At 52.6% G+C, this 9,114-nt stretch overlaps 4 protein-coding genes across 4 annotated transcripts in view; all 4 read left to right on the forward strand.

The window, feature by feature from the left end:
- Positions 1-545: 545 nt before the first annotated feature.
- On the forward strand, positions 546-2,629 carry BO87DRAFT_420476 (glycosyltransferase family 31 protein). Its single transcript, XM_025627009.1, has 2 exons — positions 546-2,121; positions 2,175-2,629. Exons 1-2 carry the CDS (start codon positions 1,039-1,041, stop codon positions 2,535-2,537), a joined length of 1,446 nt encoding a protein of 481 aa, XP_025473754.1. The 5' UTR covers positions 546-1,038; the 3' UTR covers positions 2,538-2,629.
- A 384-nt stretch (positions 2,630-3,013) lies between these two features.
- BO87DRAFT_463918 (putative copper amine oxidase) lies at positions 3,014-5,323 on the forward strand. Its single transcript, XM_025629275.1, has 4 exons — positions 3,014-3,385; positions 3,438-4,014; positions 4,061-5,031; positions 5,081-5,323. The coding sequence occupies exons 1-4, from the start codon at positions 3,054-3,056 to the stop codon at positions 5,214-5,216; spliced, it is 2,016 nt and encodes a 671-aa protein (XP_025473755.1). The 5' UTR covers positions 3,014-3,053; the 3' UTR covers positions 5,217-5,323.
- A 286-nt stretch (positions 5,324-5,609) lies between these two features.
- BO87DRAFT_371313 (transcription factor domain-containing protein) lies at positions 5,610-8,286 on the forward strand. Its single transcript, XM_025622069.1, has 4 exons — positions 5,610-5,790; positions 5,845-5,997; positions 6,048-6,762; positions 6,808-8,286. The coding sequence occupies exons 1-4, from the start codon at positions 5,705-5,707 to the stop codon at positions 8,122-8,124; spliced, it is 2,271 nt and encodes a 756-aa protein (XP_025473756.1). The 5' UTR covers positions 5,610-5,704; the 3' UTR covers positions 8,125-8,286.
- Positions 8,287-8,660: 374 nt separating this feature from the next.
- BO87DRAFT_452978 (F-box domain protein) overlaps positions 8,661-9,114 on the forward strand; it is a gene marked incomplete at both ends in the record, with an annotated part of 2,348 nt that continues 1,894 nt past the window's right edge. Inside the window, 3 exons of the mRNA XM_025628524.1 lie at positions 8,661-8,671; positions 8,750-8,885; positions 8,953-9,045. Coding sequence (XP_025473757.1) covers positions 8,661-8,671; positions 8,750-8,885; positions 8,953-9,045 — 240 coding nt within the window. The remainder of the gene's footprint in view (positions 8,672-8,749; positions 8,886-8,952; positions 9,046-9,114) is intronic.

The raw sequence follows: 9,114 nt of genomic DNA on the forward strand, positions 1-9,114 counted from the left end.
TACCAACACTATAGCGGAGATGGCGAAATCCCAAAGGTTGAGAAAAGTGATCATCGTTGAAAGAGAGGGAACATATTATGGCAGAGAAAAATACTACACTGACAAGTAAGGGTAAGTTCAAAGTTCCATGGATTGGCGCGTCCCGAAATTTCCTCTTGCTTCTCCGACGGTGCCGTCATCGCGTCACGGGCTTGGGCAATTTTACTGCTCGAGGAGTGATTGGTTGAGATGTTCCCAGTGACTTTAAAGTGGGGTATACACAGCCTATCATAACATGGGAGTGGGGCAGCGGGCACCAGCGTTGCCCGGATTGGATTTATGGATGCCATCATCAGTCACTTTCGTACTACTCAGTAGTCTACTAGTACAAAGTACTGGTTCGAGTAGGACGCCTGAGTAGTATTCAGACTGAGAAATGGTGGTAAAAATGAGGGAAATGAGACGGAGACATATTGAGATTGACAGTAAGGAAATAAATCTATAAAGTGAACAGAGTATCGTCATCACCGGCACATTGCCAAGGTTTGCCAGCCCTATTGGCACCCGTTTAACTTCCTCGGGGACCCATCGTGGTTCATTTGGCGGCGCGGATTGATAGGCAGCACCAGGGTCTCCTTCACTCTTTGCCCTTGTACTCTAGTCCACCGCCGTGAAATTATTTTATCTCCATCCCCCCCAACTGCCTCTCAAGCCTGTCATCTAACTCCCCCCTTTACCTTGGTCTCGCGTGATCTTTGTTGATCCCTCTCTCTCTCTCCGTCTCTCTTGTGCCGCGATTTTGTTCTATCTACTCTACCCTCATTCCCCATGCGTCACAATTACCCTCACTGGATTGTCTCTTCCCGCGTTGGCTGAAGGAACTAGTGGAGCTGGAGTGCTGCTATGCCTGATGCTCGAGTACTACAGATTTGACTTGGTATCTCGCAGCCTCATCTATTCTTAACATATCGCCTACGATCGATTTTGCGCATATATCCCTGATTTTGTGCTATCCTTACCCCAACATTCTCTCCGCCCATCCATTTGACGTCACACAAAATGGGCCGGGAACCCGTCCCCCGTCGCCGTTCTTACTGGGCGATTCCATCGCGCAAGGTCACAAATATCCTCGCCTTGATTCTCTTCGTCGTGGTCGCTGCCTCGGTCTTCAAACTCGAAATCGGTGCGCCCCCCTTCGACCCGACATCGTTATATCGCCACCACTCGCACCCAGGCGAACCCGATTTTTGGGAGTGGGAAACCACCTCCCGCTTCCCGCATGTGCAGAACCCCGTCAAAAATGATGATCAGCTTTGCGACTTGTTCCCTGCCTACCTGCTTTCGCGCGTCCAGGTTGTTCTGAAAATCGGCGCCTCCGAACCGGCCGATCGCGTCAACGCGCAAATCTCCAGCGTCACTGGCTGTATTCCGAACCTCATCATCGTCTCCGATCGAGAGTCGCAAATCAAAGAACATCGTGTTCACGACATCCTGGCCGCCCTTCCTGCATCCTTCCGAGCCAATACTTCTGACTTTGAGGCATACGATGCGCTTCAGCGAGGAGATGACAAGATTGTGGCGGCGCCGCAAGGTTGGAGGCTCGATCGCTTTAAATTCCTCCCCATGGTAGAGCGCGCCCACGAAATTAACCCTTCGGCGGATTGGTTCGTGTTTTTGGAATCGGATACATACGTGGTTTGGGATAATATGTTCCGGTTTTTGGATCAATTTGATCCGCATACCCCCTTGTATATGGGCTCTCCGTCCCCGGGACGGCGGATCAACGATAAGGAAGTTTCTTATTTCGCCTACGGCGGCTCAGGATTCGTCCTTTCCACGGCAGCTGTCGATAAATTGGTGTACAGAGAAGTTGGATCTCACGGAGAGTACATTCAGCCTACGCTGAGTGAACAGTACGAGGATATCGTTAAAGCGGACTGCTGTGGTGATTCGATACTCGGATGGGCATTGCATGAGAAGGGCGTAGAGCTCTCAGGCTTCTGGCCCATGTTCAATCCCCATCCACTGCATGGAATCCCGTTTGACGATGCCTACTGGTGCCAGCCGGTCATTAGTATGCATAAGACACTGTTGCCGGACATGACTGGACTGATGCGGTGGGAAAACCAGCGGGATCGCACTGTAAGCTTTTCTGGCTCCTATCCCTTGACATCCTACTAACGAAACCATTCTAGCGCCCATTGATCTACGCCGATCTGATGGAATATCTGAAGCTGGGAACGGTCGACCACATGTCCGATTGGGACAACGGTGACTGGGGTGGGTGGCAGGAACCTCCCGAGTCACCGGCCCACGGCTCCTTTGAAGCCTGTCAGACAGCCTGCCATGAACATGCCCAGTGTCTCAGTTTCACATACGACTCCTCGGGACATTGTGTCTTTGTTCGCACGATGCGGCTGGGCGCGAAGAAGAAACTGGGCGATTCGTCGGTGCGATTATCTTCCGGATGGGACCTGGAGAAAATGAAGAATTGGCGGGCATCTCACCAGTGTGAGAAGGTGATGTGGATGAAGCCCAGCACGGAACGCATCTTCTGATTTTGCTGATACCCGAATAACTGGCGAGTGGGTGTTCATGTTTTGACGATTGTAAAGACTATGATAGATGTCTTGGATCATGCCATACTAACGATAGATAATCTTAATTATTACCTGTCCGATCACATGCCTGATTTACATACTCGTATTTGCAATGGGTAGGGCTGCTTGGCTGTTTATCCCGTGTCATCATTAGTACTTTGTACAGCTTCCCCTCTGCTTATCACTGCCCGATAGCGATATGTTATCGCCCAGCACGAGTTTATCGGCTGCGGGAGCCAATCGGTCCTCGCCTATCCCGGAGCGGTTCCGCCATTGGTTCCCCCAATTGTACCTGTCAGGCCAGGGTAGGCTCTCATTCCGCCCATTCCGAGGTTCCGAGACAACTCACCAGACCCAAAATGGAAAGTCATACGCCAGGGTTCATACATATGAGCTCAGCTTCCCCCGCATATTCCCCCAGTCAATGTGGTTGTGCTGTTCATCTTTCATTCTTCCTCTTCACTTCCCTTCACAATGTTTCCTCACCCCCTTGCCATCCTCTCTGAAGAGGAGACCAACATTGCTCGCAATGTCATCATCGCACAGCACCCCAACACAGTCATTGACTTCCGGGAGATCTATCTGTCAGAACCTCCCAAAGCACAGCTCCTCGAGTTCCTGGCTCTGGAGCACTCTGGTCGTCTGAGTCCAACCTCTCCTCGTCCGCCTCGTCTGGCCCTCTGTCAGTATGATGTGATTGGGAACGACCGCATCCCCTCTTTTGAGGAATCTGTTGTCGATGTTGGAACACGCCAGCGTGTACAGCATCGTGTCGTTGGAAAGGAGCACCATGCTTCTTTGACTTTGTACGTGTCAAGCATTCTCTTGGACAACTGAATACTAATGCAGTGTCTTCAGAAGCGAGTTTGATACCCTGGTCGAGCGTTGCTTCGCCTCCCCCCTCTTCCAAAAAGCCCTAGCAGACTTCGACCTCCCCGAAGGCTTTGAGGTCGTCATCGAGCCTTGGCCATATGGTGGACTGGACTACGTTGAGGAGAAGCGCCGATACTTCCAGGGCCTCTGCTTTGCCACCGATAAGCGCAAGAACAACCCTGATGCCAACTTTTACTCCTACCCTCTGCCCCTCATTCCTGTCATGGATGCGCTTACCCAGGAGATCATCCGGGTCGACCGTCCTGCTACAGGTGGTAAGGGTGAGGGTCTGACGGAGCAGACCTTCAAGAGAGACATCATTGGTCACTGTAAAGACTCGGACTATGTGCCTGAGTTGCTTCCTGGTGGTACACGCAAGGATCTGAAGCCGCTGAACGTGGTTCAGCCCGAAGGTCCTTCCTTCCGCATTACCGAGGAGTCGCTCGTAGAGTGGCAGAAGTGGCGGTTCCGCGTGGCCTTCAACCCCCGCGAGGGTGCTACCATTCACGACGTCTGGTACGATGGCCGCAGTGTGCTTTACCGACTGAGTGTTAGTGAGATGGTAAGTTCATTTGGCCCACACCACGGATCGACAGCTGACTCGATAGACTGTACCGTACGCCGATCCTCGTCCTCCGTTCCACCGCAAGCAGGCGTTCGACTTTGGTGATGGTGGTGGTGGTAACATGGCCAACAACCTCTCGATCGGATGCGATTGCCTCGGTGTTATCAAGTACTTTGATGCCGTGATGACGGGTGCCGATGGTTCGGCCAAGAAGATGCCTAACGCCATCTGCTTGCATGAGCAGGACAACGGTATTGGCTGGAAGCACTCCAACTGGAGGACCGGTCGCGCAGTGGTGACCCGTCACCGGGAACTGGTTGTGCAGTTTATCATCACCCTGGCAAACTACGAGTACATCTTTGCTTACAAGTTCGACCAATCGGGTGGCATCACGGTCGAGTCGCGTGCCACGGGTATCTTGAACGTGGTCAACATCGACGCTGGCAAGGTCAGCGAGTACGGCAACGTCGTCAGTGGCGGCGTGTTGGCCCAGAACCACCAGCACATTTTCTGTGTGCGCATCGACCCGGCTATCGACGGGCCCAACAACTCAGTGCAGGTGGAAGAGTCGCATCCTGTGCCCATGAACGCCGTCACCAACCCGAATGGTAACTTCTACAAGGTCAACACGGAGACCATGGAGCGCGCCGGCTTTTTCGATGCCGCACCAGAGCTCAATCGTACTGTCAAGATGGTCAACCCTCACAAAAAGAACCCGATCAGCCAGAAGCCCGTTGGATACAAATTCATTCCGCTCGCGACACAACGCCTGCTGGCCGATCCCAACTCGATCCAAGCGAGACGCGCACAATTTGCTCAGCACCACGTGTGGGTGACCAAGTACCGCGATGGCGAACTCTATGCCGGTGGCCGGTACACACTCCAAAGTCAGGAGGAAATCGAGGGTGTGTCGGACGCAGTGAAGCGAGGCGATTCCGTGGTCGACACGGATGTTGTGGTTTGGAGCACCTTTGGCATTACCCACAATCCTCGTGTGGAAGATTGGCCTGTGATGTGAGTGTTCCCTATACTATCTACTATGGCAGCATGCTAACTAGATTAGGCCTGTTGAGATCTTCCAGCTGATGATCCGACCTGCGGATTTCTTCACCGCTAACCCGTCGTTGGATGTGCCATCCGACAAGAACGTCTCTTCCCGGGTGGTCGGCAACGACTGCTGTCGTAATGCACACATCTAACTAGACTTGGTAGTACTATTTTGGACATGAATGACGACTACAATGTACATATATAGTAGCTGAGATTCGCACATACTACTGGAGGGGATCTGGTACTTCAATGATATATATTGGATGGATTTCAATGATCGTGTTACGAATATAGGTACTTAGCTACCGCACGACCCACAGGATTACGATAGTCTTATCAGCCTTATGCCCGATCCATTGGCGTAATGATCAATAAAATGGTACTGTCGACCCGGTTTGTCCAAAATGTGGTGGCCTGGGGCTAAGAAAGAAACTCCGCTCCGCCGACCTCGGATTGCTCGGAACGAAATTTAAAGTTTGCGCCTCCCTCAAGCACTCTTTCCGAACCCCGTCTTCATTTCTCATGCACCGACACGTATGTCGGAATCGATCGATCTTGTACTACCCCAGTGGAGTGCTAAATGAGACATTCGATCTAACGCGATCTATTTGTGTCCTGCTCGCTAAAGCAAAACCCCATGGACAGCGACTCAGTTAAGCGAGGCAGCAACACTCCGGAACCGCCTCGGAGCAAAAAGCGCGCCAAATATACCCAGGTCGCTTGGTGCGCTAATCCTCCACAGATGGTTTCTTGCCTTGACTGACCGGACCCCCTTAGCAATGAGTGTAAGCGACGGAAGCTGAAATGTAGCGGCGAGCCTGTGTGCTCCCGCTGTGCCAGAGACAATGTTCGTTGCGTTTACGCCCCGAACGCTCACGTTGTCGCCAGCACGGCTTCTCCTTCGGTTGAAGATCCTGTCAAAGATGAGAGGTGATGTTATCCTGGCCAGCCGGAGATTATTACTTACACAGGTATGACAGATTGTCTAGTCGATTGCAGACTGTCGACCAGCAAATTGCATCCCTTCAGCGAGAAATGCGAGCCATGGCCGCTCGTCTTCGTCACCTGGAATCAACATCGGTGACTACACCAGCAAACAATACTAGCATACCCACCTCCATGTCGACTGTTTCTTCGGCATCTGTCAATACAGGACTGCAGCGGATTCTGAACCGTCCCAAATCTCCCAGCTACGTCGGTCCCACCAGTGCCGAGTTTGGCCTCACTGCGCGGCAGAAGGCATCGGAGGACAGCGATGGCGATGCGGATGAAACCGACTCGGCAACAGCACCGAGCCCAGCGCCTGTTCAAGACTCAGAAGCCCTGTCAGGTGACCCTCTTCGGTGTATGGGCCTCACAGAGACCTTGCGACTGGTGACGGTCTACGAGCATACTGTCGGCCTGATCTATCCGTGCGTGGACCTCGACAGCGTGCGCGCGTACGTGGTCGAGTACTTTCGGAATGAGGGGGACGGACCCAATGAGACACGCTCGCCTGAAACCGAAGACCAGGATTGGTTCTTTGCCCGGGACGTTGAGGTATTAAAGATCATCGTAGCAACGGCCTTGTTAGCGGAGTCACACGGTCGCAGCGAAAGAGCGGCCTGGTTGGCAGACAGCGTCGAGGATCAGTTCGCTTCTCGGTACAAGATCCCTGAGGTGGACATGAAGGAATTGCTTATCCTGACCTTAGTGGTGCGTTCAGTCCTTCAGCTGTTCCTGTTCCAGCTAACAAATTAGTCCATCTTCCACTCCTACCGCGACGACGAGGTGATTGCGTGGCGGACAATCGGGTCCGCCGTCCGGGGCGCCGTCCAACTCGGCTTACACTGTCAGGAGACATGGCTAAGAACGGGGGGTGTTTTCCCAGGCGAACTGCACAGAACATGGGCCAGCAGGTTATTCTGGTGCATCTACGTACTTGATCGGAAATGGTCGTTCGGAACGGGTCTGCCGTTCGCCATCCAGGATTCCGACATGGACACGAACCTACCGGAGCCGGGCACCTCGACGCCATACCTGACCTGCATGATATCGTACGCGCGACTCAGCTCCAAGATCTGGGGCCTCGTGGTCGGCTGGCGCACGCGCCCACGCGCCGCGACGGCAGACTACTGCTCATACCTGGACTTCCAAGTACAGCAATGGATCCAATCCATCCCGCCAGAGCTACGCTTCGATCCGTCGCAGCGATCGTCATCCAACGGGACCAATGCGCAGACGAACAGCATGATGATGCTTCAAGTGCTACTAGCACTGCAAGCGAATCAGCTGCGCATTCTCGTCTACAGACAATACCTCCTCAGCACAGAGAGCATCGAAGAAAGCGTGCCGAGTGCATCCATCGCCGTCGAAACTGCGAAAAGTACCGTGCATATGCTCGACTTCTTCAGCCGCGTTTCAGAAATCTACTTCCAACGTCCCGAACCATTCAACTACTTCCTCATCTCAGCTCTCGCTGCACTATTCCTTGCAGTGCTCCATGCCCCTTCCCGATTCAGCCAAGTCTGTCGTCCGGAATTCTACAAAGCCGTCGACATGGTTCGCAGATCATCAACTCGCGCCCGCACATCCCGCCGTCTGCAGAAGATTATCCGGAATCTAAAATTGATCCGCTCAAACTTGGGAGCTAAGTCGCCCCGACAAGCTAAAGCTCAGCTACAGCACGAGCAACAACAACACCAAACTCCTAAGCGACAGCCTTCAATATCTACGACGATGTCTGCAGCCGTACCTTACACCCCGGTGGATACACCCTACCCACCACACCCGCAGCACCAACTCTCGGGATTCCATCCCGTTCATCAGCAGTCAGTGTCGGTGTCCACATACTGGCCCTCAACAGCAGCAGGGGGGAATGCAGCGGTCGATGATCAGCAGGAGAGCTGTGAGGATCTGACGAGTTTCTTTGAAATGGCCGGCGGGTTCTACTTTGATCCTAGGGCGCAGGCTGAGGTGCCTGAAGCAGGAAATGGGAATGTAACTGATGGGGCAGGCATTGAGACACTGAATGCAGAAGATGAGGCCTTGACGAGGGTCATGGCAGGGTTACTATAACTATAAGGAAATCATACAAAGATGGATGGTTACGAAGAGAGATAGACACCTCAGGCAGTCTGTTAGCATATGTGCGGGTTCCTATATACATACACTTCAGACAACAAACAGGCTAGTTGTTCTGGGGGACAACACCCCATACGAAAGACAATACCTACCCACTAAGAAAGTTCGTAACACTCGATATAACCAGAGCACCACGTATCCAACTACAATATTACATTCATTACATTTACACCGTTGTAAACAATTCATTGGTATTAGAGAACACTAGCTCGCTAACAATTAGTTCTAACACGCAAGATGAAAGTGGGACCAGTATATAGCATAAATAAGAACTTCCTCGTCTGCCCCTTTCGGTCCTTTCTCTCTTTCCCTCCCTGGTTAACTTCCGTGTTGCAAAGAGTGTATGTATCTATGAAGAAGTTATTGCATCTTATTGTATGGAGTGTGCGTTGCTGACAGAGTATGGGCGAGCAGCATCAGTACTACCACTACATCTTCTCATACCGCTACCACTACCACCACCAACCGCCATGCCTCCCCCGTACCAAGTATGTCTTGAAGCATAACTACAACGATACTCCCATTCCCACACTACATTCTCGTCCATCATCATCCAAAGAGGAATATTTCTGGCCCCCCGGGCCCCGAACTCAGCTCGCGCTCTTCGGCGCAAGGAAATGAAGAAGGTCAAGGCAAAGAAGGCCGAGAAGAAGAAGAAGATGTTCGAGTCTGGGCACGCGTATGTAGAAGAGATGGTAAGCAATACCTGCTGCTTCCTTTTCCTACTTAGGGCAAGGAGAACAGGGCTGACTACGGATGAAGATTGCCGAGGCCGAGCGCCTCGAGAAGGCTGCTGCTGTTGACGAGGAGGAAGCGCGAAGAAAGCGGGCCCGCGCCGCGAATCTGCGGGCGGCAGTGGCAATGAAGGAGAAGGAGGAGATGGACAAGGAGGAGAAGAAGGAGAAGAAGGAGAAGAAGGAGAAG

Source organism: Aspergillus neoniger (genome assembly GCF_003184625.1).
Source record: "Aspergillus neoniger CBS 115656 unplaced genomic scaffold BO87scaffold_80, whole genome shotgun sequence".
NCBI lineage: Eukaryota > Fungi > Ascomycota > Eurotiomycetes > Eurotiales > Aspergillaceae > Aspergillus > Aspergillus neoniger.

What these genes read in the sequence shown, in the direction of transcription:
- BO87DRAFT_463918 (XM_025629275.1), top strand. Translation starts at nt 3,054, where the DNA reads ATGTTTCCTCACCCCCTTGCCATCCTCTCTGAAGAGGAGACCAACATT. An exon ending in CACCATGCTTCTTTGACTTT is followed by an intron (nt 3,386 to 3,437) that starts GTACGTGTCAAG and finishes CAGTGTCTTCAG; the next exon opens with AAGCGAGTTTGATACCCTGG. An exon ending in GTGGAAGATTGGCCTGTGAT is followed by an intron (nt 5,032 to 5,080) that starts GTGAGTGTTCCC and finishes TAACTAGATTAG; the next exon opens with GCCTGTTGAGATCTTCCAGC.
- BO87DRAFT_371313 (XM_025622069.1), top strand. Translation starts at nt 5,705, where the DNA reads ATGGACAGCGACTCAGTTAAGCGAGGCAGCAACACTCCGGAACCGCCT. An exon ending in GATCCTGTCAAAGATGAGAG is followed by an intron (nt 5,998 to 6,047) that starts GTGATGTTATCC and finishes CAGGTATGACAG; the next exon opens with ATTGTCTAGTCGATTGCAGA. An exon ending in TGCTTATCCTGACCTTAGTG is followed by an intron (nt 6,763 to 6,807) that starts GTGCGTTCAGTC and finishes CTAACAAATTAG; the next exon opens with TCCATCTTCCACTCCTACCG.
- BO87DRAFT_420476 (XM_025627009.1), top strand. Translation starts at nt 1,039, where the DNA reads ATGGGCCGGGAACCCGTCCCCCGTCGCCGTTCTTACTGGGCGATTCCA. An exon ending in AAAACCAGCGGGATCGCACT is followed by an intron (nt 2,122 to 2,174) that starts GTAAGCTTTTCT and finishes AAACCATTCTAG; the next exon opens with CGCCCATTGATCTACGCCGA.